Source organism: Taudactylus pleione, unplaced genomic scaffold, assembly GCF_031769625.1.
Source record: "Taudactylus pleione unplaced genomic scaffold, aTauple2 ptg000536l, whole genome shotgun sequence".
Taxonomy (NCBI): Eukaryota; Metazoa; Chordata; class Amphibia; order Anura; family Myobatrachidae; genus Taudactylus; species Taudactylus pleione.
Genome location: NW_028284938.1, coordinates 1,765,342 through 1,784,148, shown reverse-complemented (window position 1 = coordinate 1,784,148; position 18,807 = coordinate 1,765,342). Strand labels below are relative to the sequence as shown.

The 18,807-nt window shown below is 44.4% G+C and overlaps 1 protein-coding gene across 1 annotated transcript in view; it reads left to right on the top strand.

The window, feature by feature from the left end:
* The window catches only part of DNAH7 (dynein axonemal heavy chain 7), a 482,851-nt gene that overhangs the window by 302,032 nt on the left and 162,012 nt on the right, over window positions 1-18,807 (top strand). The window contains exon 45 of the mRNA XM_088451023.1: window positions 15,998-16,152. Within this exon, the coding sequence (XP_088307149.1) occupies window positions 15,998-16,152 (155 nt within the window). The remainder of the gene's footprint in view (window positions 1-15,997; window positions 16,153-18,807) is intronic.

The following is an 18,807-nucleotide window of genomic DNA, read 5'->3' as shown; positions in this document are numbered from 1 at the left end:
AAATTCAAGAGTGGGTTGTCAGTGCCCTGCTCCTTCCTTACTTCATTGTGCAGTAATCTCTCCGTCGCTGCACAGCATTATAGCTATGCTCAGGATTTTAGAGACAAGAAATTCATAAGAATTCAATAGACTTCAGTGCTTATCTGGAATTCTTGTTTAATTACAAATGATGACAGCCCAAAAATTGATTCTTGAGTCTTCATTTTAAAATCACGTTATAATTATTTATTTGTTTGTTTTATTTTTTTTTATATGGTGCCACATGGGTTCCCCAGTGCTGTGCATAGTGGATGTAAAAAGCCTGGTGGAAATATTGTGGAGATGAAAATAACAGAATTGAAGTGAGGGCAGAATCAAGGATTCTATCTATTATCCTCTAGAAGGTGCTAGTTAAATGTTAAGTAGAACTCTCAATCTAGTAAATATACCCCCTTGATATAAAGCTGAGGAAAGGGGGGCTATTGTCAACGAAGAGGGGAGCTTGTGAGGTTGAAGAGATGACCAACAGGCTTCAGGTGAAATGGTGAAATGGACAGGACAGGAGTGGAGAGATCAAGAGAACAGAGGTAGATTTTGGTGTCATTTGTTTGCCATTTGATCATTTTATTGAAGATTTAGCACATTTAAGAGAAAATAATACAAATTAAGGGAGGACCTCCAAAAAAAACACATAAAGAGGTATCCTCTAACCCAGTGGTTCCCAAACTGGGTGCCGTGGCACCCTGGGGTGCCTCAGGGCACTTGCAGGGGTGCCTCAGGTTGGTGGTCCAGTACAAATAAAAATATTTTTAGTCAGTGTGATCGGCAAAACCAGTGCTGGCTGCTGACAATCAAAAAATATGTGGACAAAAAAAAAGCAGAATCCTGTTAACCACCACGTGACTGAATCTAAGGGTGACATATAAGCACAATTTACTTCATTTAAGTTTTGCTGAATTTCTCAATAACAAACTTTTGCCCCAGGGTTGCCGGGGAAAAAATGGTGATACTCTAGGGCTTCGTGATTCAAAAAAGTTTGGGAACCTATAGAATGCAATACTGTATGACCAGATAAATGCCATGCATCAGAAAACAGCAGCAAATACAGTCAATCTCTTAAAAGAGAGTGCAGTAATAAGTCTCATGTGTATGGCTAGCTAGATACAAAATCTAGAGTCATTCAGACTACACAGCTTAGCCCAAACTTTCTGAAGAGGAAAACTTAGTTGAAGAATGTTTAAATAACTCTAAGTAAGGAAAGATTTGGGAATCAATGTAAAGTTGATATTGGAAGCTGAATGAGCTGATGAGTTAAATTAAGTGTTCACTTTACACAATCTCTCAGTGGGGCACATATTGGGTATGACTTGCAAGTTGCTACTGTAAAATGAAATGTTTCTCTCCTGCAAATATTTGGTTTCTGTTGGTTCTCAGCAGAGTGTAACCTTGATCTGAGCCAGTCAGGCACCAAGCTTGTCGATAGTTATGTGATGGCAAAGAAAAGAGGGGGTGATATATTATGCTATAAGTGTATCAATGTCTCTATTCTCTCTATATCTTATGTCATGTGACTATGGTTGCCATGATAATCTCAGGATAGTTGGGAGACTGTAAATCATTGATAGAAATCTGACACTTTAGCACTGCTATGCCATTGTGATGAGGATATGGCAGATCATCAAATTTCAGGGATTTTTTTTTGGCTGGGAAATACATAGAACTAAATATATTAATGAAAATTAGCTTCTTCTGTTGCTGGCATCAAATAGTTTGTGAAAGTAATTAAGCAATAACCTCAGTTGAAGCAGACATGCATCATATCAATCAGATATTGGGCAAAAAAAAGATTTGGCTATGGCTTGTAATGATATGCATGAAACAAGTTATTGTGCAGGCTTTTAGTGACCATAAAGACATGAATGGACATGGACATTTAAAACCCTGAAACAAATAGCAGTGATCATCCTTTGTTTTTCTGTAATGATAAAATCATTCAATTATTTAAACTTCTAATCCAAATTTCTTTACTTTAGTATTAGATGTTTTCTTTAAACATATGGTTATCATTGTAAAACATAATGACAATCTTATTATATTGGTTAAAGCTGGTTGTTCATGTTGCGCTCACTGCAGGGTTTTATTTTGCTGCCAGTCACCTACTGCTGGAGCATGCATTTAAATGTACAACTTATTTGGCGCTTAATTCTACAAGGTTGACAAAATAACTTGCAAGACATGTTGCCCTAGACAATGTTTAATATGCTTGTGTAAAGGGAGTGTGAAAATGTTTTGTTTGCATTGTTTTGTTGCTGAATAGTTAAATGGTTTATTTTTCAATATCCTTTAGCTATATGGCTCCAACATGGGATGTAGTTATGAGACCAGCGGCCGCAATGTCGCCGGGCTCAATACCGACATCCGAATCCTGACAAGGGACTTAAGATAGGCGTCGAAATACCGACAGCTATCTTTAATCCCGATGCCAGAAAGCTGGAGGATGCCAGCCCGGACTAGGTAAGTCCAGAGCGCTCTTAGCGTTGGCCGCGGGGGTTTAGGTTTAGGGAGCGTAGCGGGGTTAGGTTTTGGGGGGGGAGGTTAGCGTTAGGCACTCCTAAGGGGGAGTGTTAGGGGTAGGAACTCACGGGGGGAAGTTAGGTTTAGGCACCAGGGGGAAGGTTAGGGTTAGGCACCACTAAGGGAGGGTTAAGGGGGAGAGACGGAGAGCCTAACCATAACCCCCCCCAGGGGTGCCTAACCCTAACCCCCCTCCCCGTAGCCTAACCCTAATCCTCCCCGGGGGGTGCTTATCCCTAATCTCCGCCCTGGAGTGCCTAAATCTAAACCCCCCAACCCGGGGAAACCAACTTACTGTACTTGTGTGGGTGTGGACGTTCGGGAGTCCGGCGTTCTGGACGCCGATGCCAGTATCCTGATCTCCTTCAGGATATAATCGGCATCAGCATTATGTCAGACAGCGGGATTCCGGCGTCGGTATATGGACGGCCGGCGGCATCCCGTCCAACGGCAATATAACTACATCCACGTATAAACACCTAGGGCTCGATCCAATTAGGTGTGATGTGCCGTTACAATGGCACGGCACATTGCACCCTTCGCAGCCCAACTCGCCACTGAATTCACCTGAATTTGCTCGCCGCCCTATGGGGCAGCGAGCACTTTCAGGCGAATCCGGGCAGCCGTCAAGCACGGCCACTGTCGCGATAACTCGCACACGCGAGTACATCGCATCTAATTGGATTGAGCCCTTAGTTTGCTGGTGGGATTTTCTGCTAGGGGGCACCAGCCAAAATTTTGCCTAGGGCACCAATTTGACTAGGGCCGGCTCTGCGCTCCGGGGACAGTGGCAGGGTGGGAGTTTGACTGGGGCGGTACACCTGTCAAACAGTAACGCAGGTGTCCTAAGGTGAGCACAGGGAGGACAGAAACCTCCCGTGTGTCAGGTTCCGGCCTAGGATCAGCCGTTACTCACCGTTGCGCTGACTTCTCATGCGGTCAGGCGTCTGGTACGGCAGCTGGTGACGTGCTGAGAATTATGCCTTTGGTGCATTATCGTCTATGGCTGCTCCGTTATTTGGTTTCCGTCATGGACGCAGCCATGACAGTCTGTATCACCTGACTGACACTCCAACCAATGGTAGCATGGTTATCATTGGCTGAGGCTGCCTTCCAATGGATGCTACCTTAGGGTATTTAAACGGGCTCTGGGCAACAGGAAGTTGCCTGTACAATGTTGTTACTTCTCGTGTCTACTAGTCGTCACTTCATTCCAGGTTCTCTTCAAGTGCCATCTCTCTGTGCAGCAGTGCCACAGGAACACCTTGCCTGTGTGCAAACCACCATGCCATCTCTTTGTGCAGCAGTACGACAGGAACACCTTGCCTGCGTGCTAACCACCAGTACCATCTTATTGTGCAGCAGTGAGTCAGAAACTCCTTGCCTGAGTGCTAACCACCAGTACCATCTCTTTGTGCAACAGTGTGTCAGAAACACCTTGCCTGCATGCAACCACCAGTGCCATCTTATTGTGCAGCAGTGCATCAGAAACCCCTTGCCTGCGTGCTACCACCAGTGCCATCTCCTGGTCAAAACATCTTACTCTGTGTACTTAGTACTCCCATTCTCCAGTGCAGAAACTCAGCTAGTGCTTCTTTTCACTTCGGCCATCGTTTGTGTTTTTCTCCATTCCCACGGGGTCGGATACCTGGCCATAGGGCCGCGACCTGTCTGCTGGGTGCAGCTTAAACCCATATCCCGCTTGGAGGGGTCACTAGTGAACACCTCCCAGCAGGTTAGACTCCGCGCCTTTGAACAGGTCTTGCCAACATCCGACACTTGTGGATGAGGAGATCATACATTCAGGCCCCTTGCTTCCGATTCCTCCCTCAACCCCGGACCTCCGCTTTCAACTCCTTAGTAGGAGATTCTTCAGAGTCAAGCGTGACATCGTGGAGCAGAAGGGCAAAAGCTAAGCAGCAAGGCATCTCAATATTTACCATTGTAAGTATGTGCCATCAATATACTTATTGTCCAGCTGTGAAGCTTCACATTCATTAGTATAAAAATCACATATTGCACTCCCTTATGTATGGTCATGGAAACTTTACATCATATTGAACGGCTTTCAGAGAATGGAATGGAGGACTGGAAGTTAGGAGCTTGCATCTTGTGTGATGTGTTGAAGGAATACATTTTTACAAAAATTCAGTGTAAGAACGGGCAGTGCCTTAGCAGGCCACTAATATGCCCAGTGCGGGTCTCTATTCCCCTACCCCTGCCCCATGCATGAGAAACAAAAAAGATGCTCTCCAGGTTTTTCCGTGCACCCTGCAAGCCAAACACAGGTGCCACTAGGGTCCTGTGCTTTCAGACAGCACTGCTTGCACACCCCTAGTCATTCTTGCCAACTCTCCCGGATTGTCAGGGAGACTCCCTGAAATATCATCAATTTCCCTGACTCCCTGAAGAGTCGAGCAATTTCCCTGATTGCACATTACCCCCATTATGAAGCTGGTATATAAAAATAAAACAGAGATATATACATTCAAATGGGGTCATTGGTATTATTTTCCTGCATTGGTTATAACTTGGGCACAATGCATTTTCTGAAAAGTATCAGTGTGTTTTCATCAACAAATAGATCTTACTAACTGCTTTGGGGCTCACTTACATTTGGATGTAAATCAATTTTATGGAAAACCTCTCAGATGTAGCAGTACACGCCCACTTTACCACCACACTCATAGGTGTTGCTTTCACAATCTCCCTGAAATGTTTTTACAAAAGTAGGCAAGTATGTCCCTAGTTACAGCCCTGTGTTTGTGTGCAGGGCAATATGTAATACAGGCTTGCCTACCCTCCCGATTTGGCCTGGAGCCTCCCGATTTTCGGGTAACGCAGGTGTCCTAAGGCGAGCTCAGGGAGGACAGAAACCTCCCGTGGAGCAGAAGGGCATAAGCCCAGGGCGGGTCGCTATTCCCCCACCCAGGAAAGGCAGGCAAGCCTCGCGGCAGCCAGCAACCCTCCTGACCTCCCCCCAGATTAAACTAGAAACCCCCGCAGCGGGGGGGCCGGTGACGCGATTCGCGCTGAATCGCGTCATCATGGCCCCGCCCCCTGGTTCACAATGCCGAAAATAACGGCATTGTGAAGAGGGGGCAGGGCCACGATGATGCAATCGTGCGGCCCCACCCCTGCTCCGCCCCCAATGTGACATGACTTGCCGACCACGCCCCCCGCTGTTAGCTGCCAATCAGCTCCCTCCCGGAAAGGAGGGAACTGATTGTCGGCAAGTATGATGTAATAATCAATGCAGGCTCTGTGACAGATCTCATAGCTAAATGTAGGAGTGTATTATGGGTGCCTGGAATTTCCACTGTGGAGGATAAATAATGAAAACTCTGTTTAAACTGCTACAGTGCTATTACTACCACAGCCCCTTCTAATTGCACAGCCTCCCCAATCTCTGTTTCCCTCTCCTTCATCTTACCTCTAGAATGTAAGATTGCGGAATCAAGGCCCTCTCTCCTTTTGTTTTCTCTACATAATTGTCATTTGTTGGTTGTAATTCTTATGGGCGTTGTAGAGAGAGGAGGGGGCCCATGTTCACTCAACGTCCAGGACGCCCTCCTCTCTCCCCATCTGCTGTCAGTGAACTGACAGCAGCGGTAGACTCCAGGCACCAGGGAACTGGTGTAGTAGCCATTTTCCCGGTGATTTTCTACTGCGCATGTGCAAAACGCTGAGAAAAAGGCCGCGGCGACCATTTTCCAGGTGTTTTCTGTAGCGCTACTCTGTGGGACATCGGAGAGGTAAGTACAGAATAAAAAAGTATGGGTGCAGGTGTGCAGTGCGGGCCCCCTGCACACAGGGGCCTGTGTGCACTGCACACCCTGCACCCATTATAAATATGCCCCAGGTAATTATGTATATATGTTAGTTTGTGAATTCATCTGTACCTGTCCATTTTTGTAACTTTGTATCTTTGTAATTTTTTACCCCGATCTGCGGCGCTACAGAATCCTCTGTGTCACACCCCACTATGTAAGCCAAGCTTTAAAATATGATATCTAAAAGTTATTTTGTGTTCATTATCTGTCTAAAATTTCCTCATGGTACAACCTACTTACAGCCTTAATGAGGCCTTTGGAACCTCACTTGACAGAGAGGAAGTTAAACAGGACATGTATTTTAACATATCTTAGTCTAATTCCTGATTGGAAATATAGCCAATCCTATCCTTACTCTGATCCAGGAAGCTAATTTTGCATTTTGTTTTTGTTTTGATTGACCTGTTGGTATTCTTTCATTACTTGATGCTACAAAATGAATCACGAGCTGATTCACTACATTAACAATGGATTGATTGCTAAATATGTGTTTTAATGCTTGCTGATTAGCACTCTGATAGATTGTATGTTTAAAATGCTTTTTGGTGAAGTAGAGGTCACCTTTAAAATGGGATATGGTCAATATCCCGGCAAAGGGGATGCTGGTCCTTAGAATACCGGGTCCGGAATCCCGACACTTGTCAGAATACCAACACCGGCATCCCGACCGCCGGCACCCCGAAAGTAAGTAGCAGGTTTAGGGTTAGTCACTAGGGGGAGGGTTAGGGTAAAGCACTAAGGGGGGAGGGTAAGGTTTAGGGTGCGGGGAGGGGGAGGTTAGGTTTAGGCACTTGGAGGGAGATTAGGTTTAGGCATCAGGGAGGGTTAGGGGTAGAGAGGGGGGTAGGGTTAGGATACTGCATATCCTAACCCTTTTGGGATGCCGGCGTCAGGAGTTTGACTACCGGGATTCCGAGCGCTGGCATCCAGTACCCAACCCTTTAAAATAACCCATAGGTGTTAGTTACTATTCGGGTAGTGGATGTTTTTTTTGTGGTTTAATCCCTGTAGGTGTCTGGGCTGAAGTGAGTGATGAATGTGCGTAAGCTCTATTATATGCTGAATGACCGATATATATATTGCAGGATTATACCCCTTTCAGACATACGCTTCAGCAAATACATTGCTCCGACCCAGGTTTTTCAACACCGGTGTAACTTGGGTCCCAGCTCGTAGAACCCCTTTCACACTACACCGCAGATCCTGTTTTTTCCCAGGTCGACCCCTTTCACACATAAGCCGTGTCTGCCCTGGCATTGTGTGAAGGCATTTAAAGAGGACGTCTTCTGCCATTTGCCGCTGATGAGATAATCTGTAACAGCCCCGAACAGCCAATCAGCTCCTTCTCGGCACAACCCGGGTCTAAAAACCCGAGTCACGCCATGCAGCCTGGTTACTGGCCCGGGTTGTAAGTCCCGGAAATAACCCTGGTCAATTGTAGGGTTGCAGACCCGGTACTGTCAACCCAAGTCTGATCCTTTCAGACATAAGCAGGACCCGGGTCGACTCGGCGTGCCCCAACAAATTCCCAGGTTTTTTACTATGTCTGAAAGGGCTATTAGTTTTCAAGTGAGCACAGCAAAGCATTTCTAGTTGCTTAGCATGCTGGCACATTCTGTTTTATACCATATGATGGCGTGATGATAGTAAAAATAGTGTGGTATATATTGTCAACATTCATATTGTTAACATGGTCAGTAATGCTGACATGCAGCATGTCAACATGCTTGTCATGTAAATGGTAACCACATCAACATTCATCCTGTCAACACTGATGAAATGTGGTCTAGTGGTGACTTACCTGTTAAACCGAGTCTGGAGGATACAGCTGCAGTTCTGGCAGTGAGTAGAACTAGTCCTTTCCACGAACACTAGCTCTAGTGCCTAACACTAACTTTCCTCCATAACCCTAACCCTAGTGCATAACACTAACTCTCCCCTCTCATAGCCTAAGCCTCACCCTAGCGCCTAACCCTAACCCTCCCCTCCCTTAGCCTAGCACTAACCCTAATGCTTAGCACTGACCCTAATGCTTAACACTAACCCTCCCCACTCATACCCTAACTATAGTACATAACACTAACTCTCCCCTCTCATAGCCTAACCCTAGTGCCAAACTCTAACCCTCCCCACTTGTAGCCTAGTCCTAACCCTAGTGCCTAACACTAACCCTCCCATAGCCTAGCCCTAACCCTAGTGCCTAACAGTAACCCTCCCTTCCAATAGCATAGCCCTAACCCTAGTGCCTAACACTAACCCTCCCCTCTCATATCCTAACCCTAGTGCCCAACTCTAACTCTCTCCTCTCGTAGCCTAGCCCTAACCATAGTGCCCAACACTAACCTAGCCTAGCCCTAACCCTAGTGCCTAACACTAACCATCTCCTCCCGTAGCCTAGCCCTAACCATAGTGCCCAACACTAACCTTCCCCTCCCATAGCCTAGCCCTAACCCTAGTATCTTACACTAACCCTGCCCTCTCATAGCCTAGCCCTAACCCTAGTGCCTTACACTATCCCTTCCCTCCTGTAGCATAGTCCTAACCCTAGTGCACAACACTAACCCTCCCCTCCCATAGCTTAGCACTAACCCTAGTGTCTTACAATAACCCTTCCCTTCCATAGCCTAGCCCTAACCCTAGTGTCTTACACTAACCCTTCCCTCCCATAGCCTAGCCCTAACCCTAGTGTCTTACACTAACCCTTCCCTCCCATAGCCTAGCCCTAACCCTAGTGTCTTACACTAACCCTTCCCTCCCGTAGCATAGTCCTAACCCTAGTGCCCAACACTAGCCCTCTCCTGCCATAGCCTAGCCCTAACCCTAGTGTCTTACACTAACCCTTCCCTCCCGTATCCCAACCCTAACCATAGTGTCTTACACTAACCCTCCCCTCCCATAGCCTAGCCCTAACTCTAGTGTCTTACACTAACCCTTCCCTCCCGTAGCCTAGCTCTAAACCTAGTGTCTTACACTAACCCTCCCCTCCAGTACACTAAACCTGACCCTACGCTGCTGGTCTGTTCAGAATGTTGTCATTTCACATGTCGACATTGTGAACACATTGACATTCTGTAGATACCGACATGTTCAATGTTGACATCATAACTGAATGTTGACATTGTACATGTCAACATTATAACTACCTCCCGTACCTCTTTGTGCTTTCAATACATACAATAATAATTAATTGTATACATATTTTTCTTAGGAGACAATACTTCAAATACATGATTGAAAAAATAAATAAATATATATATATATATATATATATATATATATATACAGTGTTAGCTTCAACCACCTCTGATTGGAGGCTATTTCACTTATCCACTACCCTTTCTGTGAAGTAAATTTTCCTTAAATTTCCTCTGAGCCTACCTCCCTCCAGTTTCAGTGCATGACCTCTTGCCTTCTTCAATGCTTTGGTGCATTGCTTGCCTATGTTCAAATGATCTGAAATGGTGACTCCTAAATCCCTTTCCTCCTCTGTATTTTCCAATATAGTGTCGTTGATACTATATTTAGCCCTTGGGTTATTGAGATCCAAGTGCATGATTTTGCATTTTTTCACAGTAAACTGTAGTTGCCATGTTCTTGCCCATTCCTCTAGTCTACTCAGATCCTCAGTCATTTGTTTTACCCCTCCTGGTGTGTCTACCCTGTTGCATACTTTTGTGTCATCAGCAAAAAGGCATATTATCCCTTCAATACCAACATAGATATTAAAAACCACTGGCCCAAGTACAGATCCCTGGGGTGCTCCACTGGTAACCTTTCCCTACAGTGAATACACTCCATGTACTACAATTCTCTTTTTCCTATCCTGCAACCAAGACCTTATCCATTCAACAGTCATAGAATCCAATCCCAAACTTCCAGTTTGTTTATCATTCTGCGATGAGGGATCGTTTCAAAAGCCTTACTAAAGTCTAGATAAGCTACATCTACGCCCCCCCCATGATCTATTACTTTTGTCACTCAGTCAAAAAAGTCAATAAGATTTGTTTGGCATGATCTCCCCCCAGGAAATCCATGTTGCTTGGAATCCTGTAAATTGTTGGATTTGAGATATTCCACAACTCGTTCTTTTAAAAGTGTTTCCATTATTTTTCCCACTATTGATGTAAGGCGTACTGGTCTGTAGTATAGCTACAATCTATTATTGAAATATCTGTGTCCCTTTTGTATCAGTATGGAATTGATAGACCTAACTTCTAGCAGCAATACTCATTTATCTTTTCGAGCTGTGAAATAAAAGATTTTACGATTGAAGAAGTTCATAACATTGGCACTAATCTACTCTCCTTGTGCCAGTGTTATTTTGGTCCCTAAATGTAATCTCTAAATCAGGCTTATGATCTTCTGGTTTGGTTTTCTTAAAGTTTGGCAGCATGCCTTTATTCAATCTGTTTCCAAGTGAAAAGATATTTCAAGAGGCTTATTCAGGTTATTTATTTTAAGTTATGACTTTAATTGTACTATTACCATATATATTATTTACCAATGTGAAACAAATTGATTCATTGTATATTTTTAAAATCTTTAACATTGTTTTCACAGGGCAAACTACATTAACTATATGTAGGCAGTTCTTGTAATTGGTTATGTATTTGGAATTAATATGCTATGCACAGTGGCGGATTGGGATTAAAGACCAGCCCAGGAAAGCAGCCCTAAATGGGGGGGGGGGGGGGTCTATGGAGGGGCACAGTCTCTGGAGGAGCTGGGACCTGTCTCCTGGTATAATGAACACTTTACTCTAGGTCTTCTTCCCCATACTAGCCCAAATATTAAATCAGTAGCAACTCCATGTATGAGCTAACCCTGTCATTGGACATGCAGTCAGAATCCCGGCGCCGGCATCTCGACTTGTTGTCATAGGGGTGCACAGAAGTGGGCACAGCTGGTGCCATTCCGGCACTTTCCCATCCACCAGGTCATGGACTACTCCATCCCCCCACGCACCGGCACATAGACTACTCACCTAGGCGTCCAGGTGAGTAGTGTATGTCCCGGAGGTAGGGGGGATGAGGTAGCCCATGACCTGGCAGGGGAGGAAGTACTGAAGGAGGACCCTCTGTGCCAGCTTCTGCACATGTCTATACTTGGGGCCTATTCCAGGGTTCAGCGTACCGTGAGCACCACTATGTTGGATTGATCAGCTGACTCTGGTTTTTCCTAATCACAGCTTCCACCTGACCAGAGCCACCAATTACATTCGTAGTTAAACCACTTAGATGCACCTGCTCATTGCCAGCACAACTTGTACCTTACCTGTTCTCGGCTCAGTTCCATTGTAAGCTACTCTATTTCCTGATTCCTGGTTGATTGCTGTATGAGTATCTACCATTTGGTGTACACTCCATTGTGTACGCTCTAGTTCTGTGTTCATAGGTTTCCAGTTCCCTGCTTCAGTTTCCCCTCACTTGCATCTGCCTACAATTCGGTGCTGTTCCATGCTGCTAATCAACTCCAGCCTGTAAGCCAGTGCAATTAACCTCTGCTGACCTGTGCAGTTTCCAGACTAGGGGCGTTTTAAGAGAGGAGTGGGCCCATGTGCAGACTCAGTGCAGGCCCCATCCTGTCTCTAGTGGTGCCACGGCGGGTGCAGTAAAGTAGATTCTGGGAAAATGTTGCCCGCACCGTTTTCCCGGGGACATCAGTAATGCTCATGCGCGAGTCACCAGGAAAATGGCCACCACCATTTTCCCAGTGATTTTTGCTGCTCTGCAAACGTTGGACAGGTAAGTATAAAGACTATATGGGTGCAGGGTGTGCGGTGTGGGCCCACCTGGAACCAGGGGCCCGTGTGCACCACACACCCTGCACCCATTATAGATACGACCCTGCTGTGTGCACTAACAAACAGCCTGCAGAGTGCACCTCCGTTACTTGTGTGCATGACTGCTGAACATCTCCATATCCAGTACCTGCGTGCACTATGACTCACAGCCTGCAGAGTGCATATCATGTATCTGTGTGCACTAACAATCACAGCTGCAGAGTGCATATCCAGTATCTGTGTGCACTAACAATCACAGCTGCAGAGTGCATATCATGTATCTGTGTGCACTAACAATCACAGCTGCAGAGTGCATATCCAGTATCTGTGTGCACTAACAATCACAGCTGCAGAGTGCATATCCAGTATCTGTGTGCACTAACAATCACAGCCTGCAGAGTGCATATCCAGCATCTGTGTGCATGACTGCTGAACATCTCCATACTGGATCTGTTTGCACTAAAGCTGGCCACACACATAGCAATATTTTACCCGATCTGGCCGATTCCGACACATTAAACGACAGAACATGTAAAATATGGCCAAATTGAGAGTAAATTGTGAGTCCCCACTCACAATCACGATGCGATGCGCGTCCCCGCTGGTCGCACATCGCATCGTCAGATCTGCTGTGCAGTAGGGCAGATCTGACAATCTCGGACACAATGCACTGGAAAAAAATAAAAAAAAGTTAAGATGCACGATAGATCAGAGTCAGATTGGATGCTTTTTACTCCAAATCGTGTGTAGGACTGCTGGGGAGATGCCCGAGGAGAGTTCAAGGGAAATCATACACGATGTCAGATCGTGAGCACATCGCTATGTGTGTGGGCACCTTAACAATCACAGCCTGCAGAGTGCACCTTCATTACCTGTGTGCATTCCTACTCTTAACCTGCAGAGTGTGCAACCTACACCTTTCTGTGCATTTCCCATCACCAGCAAAGTGGCAAACTTCACCAGTGTGCACAGTTACTTCACTAGCAGAGAGCACTCCTGTTACACTTGATTACAAGATTCTTCAGCAAGTGTCTGCTTCCATTTACCGGGCAGGATATCAGTTACTCTCAGCTTTAATGTCTCCTTCTGATTCCATTTCAGTTCAGTTTCAATTCTCTAGATTAACTTCTGTATGAAGAAAATTATTAAACCACTTAACTTTGTTTTTTCAAGCCCTACCAGCCCTAACCAGTTTTGCCTAGGGGTCCCATCCCAGTCCAGAGCCCAAACAAGACACAGATCCTGACATACCCTAGTACAGGACAGAGGGTCGGAAGGGACAGTTTATGGTAAATGGGATGTGGTCACTGTACACTAGGGAGCTCATTCAGAGCCGCTCGCAAGCGGCCCGATGTTTGCGCACTGCGCATGCACCGCGTCTGGCGTGCGCGAGCCCCGCTGAGCGACTGAAGTTCAGTTGCTACGGGGCTCGCAACAAGACGGGTCAGCTGTCGATGGTGAGTGACAGCTCGCCCTCTTTTGCGGGCGGGTAGGGGGGGTGGTTGGACAAATGCAGGCATTCCCTTAGGAACGCCTGACATTTGTTGGGCAGGCAAACTGACATCACTACTATTAGAGCAGGGAGTCCACCCGGCCTTGTGACAGCCTAGACCCTACCGCAGGGTCTTGTCGCAAGGCCGATGGTCGCGATGATCGCGGTGGTCTCCTGGCCACTTGCACAATCTGTGGGTGGTCTCCCACAGCTTTGCGAGTAGCCGGAGAAAAAAAAACGCCCACAGACCCAGCGGCTGCGAGTGGGTCTGAATCAGGGCCTAGGTGTAGCCAAGTCATATAGGAGCTTACTTGCCTACTCTCCCAAAACGTGCGGGAGGCTCCCGATTTTTCAGGTAGCCCCCCACACTCACAGAAGAGTAGGCACTTTTCCCACATCCCACTCACTTCCTAGAGTAGTGGGCAAAATGCTGAGAAACTTACCTGGAATCGGTGGGTCTGCGAGGAGGAAGTGGGGTTTAATAACGCAATTCTATGATAATCACTTAGTTTGCCCCGTCCCCTATTTAAATATGCATTAATCTTGTTATTTTGCCACAGAGGGGCAGGGCCTAATGATGTGAATCGCCCAGCCCCGCCCCCATCACCTACAATCTGCTTCTCTACAGGCTGGTCTCGTAGAGGAAATCATACAGGTAAAGTATTCATAGGGGGTGTGTAAAGTCCCCCAGGGACGTGCCCTGCCTAAATAAAGCATAATTTCAAATATGTGAGCTCTTGCCACAAGTATACATAACAATAAAGTGCTGTCAGTTAGTGGGCCATATATTACAACTTTCTCCAAATCTCTGTTGCTGTTGGCCAGATCCTGGAATGTTGGGACTTTGGGCCTGAATCAGTAAGGATCGCAGTTGCTAACTTGCATGCAATCGGCAGCTTGTTGTTCTCTGTGCATGCGTATGCGATTGCGAACTAGCTATTGTGATCGGTACTGCATTCCCAGAGGCTACGCAGACCCCTCACAGAGTGATTGACAGGAAGCACCGTTTGTGGGTGGTGACGGGGGGTGTGGGGGGGGGGCGGGTGTTCGGGGAAACGCAGGCGTGCCAGTGCGTTTGCATGCCGTTGCAGGGGTGTGCATAAATTAGCTACTGCAATGCCCTACGCACCCTGAGGCCTGACAGCTGCCACTTTCCCAGTGATTGTTTGAACAGGGCAATATTTACCTTATATTTTATATCATTATATGTAATGCGTTTGTCCCCTCAATGTACAGTGCTGCTGTACACTGTAATATGTCAGTGCTGCTGTACACTGTAATATGTTAGTGCTGCTGTACACTGTAATATGTTAGTGCTGCTGTACACTGTAATATGTCAGTGCTGCTGTACACTGTAATATGTCAGTGCTGCTGTACACTGTAATATGTTAGTGCTGCTGTACACTGTAATATGTTAGTGCTGCTGTACACTGTAATATGTTAGTGCTGCTGTACACTGTAATATGTTAGTGCTGCTGTACACTGTAATATGTCAGTGCTGCTGTACAATGTAATATGTCAGTGCTGCTGTACACTGTAATATGTCAGTGCTGCTGTACACTGTAATATGTCAGTGCTGCTGTACACTGTAATATGTTAGTGCTGCTGTACACTGTAATATGTTAGTGCTGCTGTACACTGTAATATGTCAGTGCTGCTGTACACTGTAATATGTTAGTACCTACATAAAAAAATAATATACTTTTAGTAAAATCCTAGGTCACAATTCAGTATGACACAAATAAGTTTGCAGTATTAATTGTACCCTATTAGCTATACTTCATGTAATCATAAACCCCTTTTAAAATGCTTTTAAACAGCTCTTAAAATTACACATTTTACATTCTGTTAAACAAAACAAATACTTTTCATCTATTGTCTAAGTAAATACTACTTTTAGTTGACTTCAGTTGATTTCCTCGGTAATATGTTACATTTTCTATGTAATATATTTTCGGTGAGCTCATACTAAAATATGTATAACTGGTATTCCAAAGGAATGTTAAAGAATTACAATTATTTCCATTCCAAAATGTTTCATTACAGTGGATAAAATCCTGCTATTGCTGGCCAACAGTTGCCACTCTGACAATTATATTTCAATTTTCACTTTGTTAAAGTTCATTGTTGAAGATGTCACCTGATAATGTGCATCTTGTCGTTTGTTACAAAATAAATAGTTTGTTTATCAACTTTATCTTTATTTGAATTATTCATGATTTTGGTTAGATTGAGTTGAGAGATTACACATTCAATAAATAACGTTGAAGACTGCATACTTAGTATGTATAATGTATAAATAAACGATGTTAAGTATTTACATGAATGCAATTACAGGAACGCAAGGCGCTGGCCTTTGATGATTGATCCACAAGGTCAGGCAAATAAATGGGTGAAGAATATGGAAAAGGCCAACAGCTTACATATCATTAAACTAAGTGACCCTGACTTTGTGAGGACGCTGGAGAACTGCATCCAGTTTGGGACCCCAGGTAGGTTTCAAGCACTAAATTTACTGTGTGTCAGTACTCAGAAGATAAAGAGTTAAATGTAGTTTTTCTAAAATGTGTGGTGCAATTCTTGCCTTCGTTTTCTACTGATCATTAATCACATTAAAACTGTAATTGCTGTATTAACAGCAGGTGGTAAAATCTGCATGTTCAAAGACTCATTTGTGGAAAATTCTCTTAATTAGCTCCTTTAATTGTTTTGTAAAGCACTGCATTTTATGTATTCATTAAAAAATATTCTTGATGCAGTTCTTGGTTTAAAAAATGCACAAGTTATACAATGGCAGATAGCAAAGTGTCAATATTTTTGACGTAATTAATTGTATACATATTTTCCCAGGAGACAATGTTACTTAAATTACATGACTGAAAAATAATAATAATAATAATAATAATAATAATAATAATAATAATAAAAAATTATATAATCTGGCACTCCAAGTAATAAATATCACAGACTCCGGTGTCTTCTGTGATGAGAACCAATATATACAAGAAGAAATACAGCGGCACTCAGAGGTTTGAAAGAGTCAAAAAAACATGTATTAAATATCCAACGTTTCAGAGCCTATTGGCACTTTTGTCAAGGAATACAATCAAGAAGGTTACATATAAAACATCTTACCTTAATACAGAAGAACTCTTACAGCCGAGTACAGCCGGGGGCAGGAACACATCCGGCGGCTCACGTGGACCGTCAGCCAGGGCGTCCCCTGTCAATGACGTCACTCGCACTGTGTGCGCGGTTGCTATAGCAACGCGACGCCAGGCGGGTGTACTGTCTCACCGGCCACACTGGTGTTGTAAAACAACAACATGGGCAATACTGAAAATTTCTCCTGCGACCATATTAACTAATAAAGACATACTACCAATATAATAGTCCACATTACTAACAGCAGCAATGGTATGTAGGAGAATATATATATATATATATATATACATACAGTCAGGTGCATAGATATTGGGACATTGACAGAATTTTCATATTTTGGCCTCTGTTCACCACCACAATGGCTTTGAAATGAGACAAACAAGATGTGCTTTAACTGCAGACTTTCAGATTTAATTTGAGGGTAATTACATCCAAATCAGGTGAACGGTGTAGGAATTACAGCGGTTTCTATATGTGCCTCCCACTTTTTAAGGGGCCAAAAGTAATGGGACAAACTAAACAATCCTAAATCTAACTTTCACTTTTTAATACTTTGTTGCAAATCCTTTGCAGGCAATTACAGCCTGAAGTCTGGAATGCATAGACATCACCAGACGCTGGGTTTCATCCCTGGTGATGCTCTGCCAGGCCTCTACTGCAAAGGTCTTGTGTTCTTGCTTGTTCTTGGGGCATTTTCCCTTCAGTTTTGTCTTCATCAAGTGAAATGCATGCTCAATTGGATTCAGGTCAGGGGATTGACTTGGCCATTGCATAACATTCCACTTTTTAGCCTTAAAAAAACTCTTTGGTTGCTTTTGCAGTATGCTTCGGGTCATTGTCCATCTGCATTGTGAAGCGCGTCCAATGAGTTCTGAAGCATTTGACTGAATATGAGCATATAATATTGCCCGAAACACTTCAGAATTCATTCTGCTGCTTTTGTCAGCAGTCACATCATCAATAAATACAAGGGAACCAGTTCCATTGGCAGCCATACATGCCCACGCCATGACACTACCACCACCATGCTTCACTGATGAGGTGGTATGTTTTGGATCATGAACAGTTCCTTTCCTTCTCCATACTCTTCTCTTCCCATCACTCTGGTACTAGTTGATCTTTGTCTCATCTGTCCATAGGATGTTGTTCCAGAACTGTAATGGCTTTTTTAGATGTTGTTTGGCAAACTCTAATCTGGTCTTCCTGTTTTTGTGGCTCACCAATGGTTTACATCTTGTGGTAAACCCTCTATATTCACTCTTGTGAAGTCTTCTCTTGATTGTTGACTTTGACACATATACACCTACCTCCTGGAGAGTGTTCTTGAATTGGCTAACTGTTGTGAAGGGGTTTTACTTTACCAGGGAAATACTTCTTTAGTCATCCACCACAGTTGTTTTCCGTGGTCTTACGGGTCTTTTGGTGTTGCTGAGCTCTCCGGTGCGTTCTTTCTTTTTAAGAATGTTCCAAACAGTTGATTTGGCAACACCTAATGTTTTTGCTATCTCTCTGATGGGTTTGTTTTGATTTTTCAGCCTAATGATGGCTTGCTTCACTGATAGTGACAACTCTTTGGATCTCATATTGAGAGTTGACAGCAACTGATTCCAAATGCAAATGTCACACCTAGAATCAACTCCAGACCTTTTACCTGCTTAATTGATAATGAAATAACGAGGTAATAGCCACACCTGTCCATGAAATAGCTTTTTAGTTGATAGTCCCATTAATTTTGGCCCCTTAAAAAGTGGCAGGCACATATAGAAACCGTTGTAATTCCTACACCGTTCACCTAATTTGGATGGAATTACCCTCAAATTAAATCTGAAAGTCTGCAGTTAAAGCACATCGTGTTTGTTTCATTTCAAAGCCATTGTGGTGGTGAACAGAGGCCAAAATATGAAAATTCTGTCAAGGCTGACCGTATGGCCGAGCGGTGCAGGGCCATGCATTCACGAAATGACCTAGAAGTTTTCCCCACA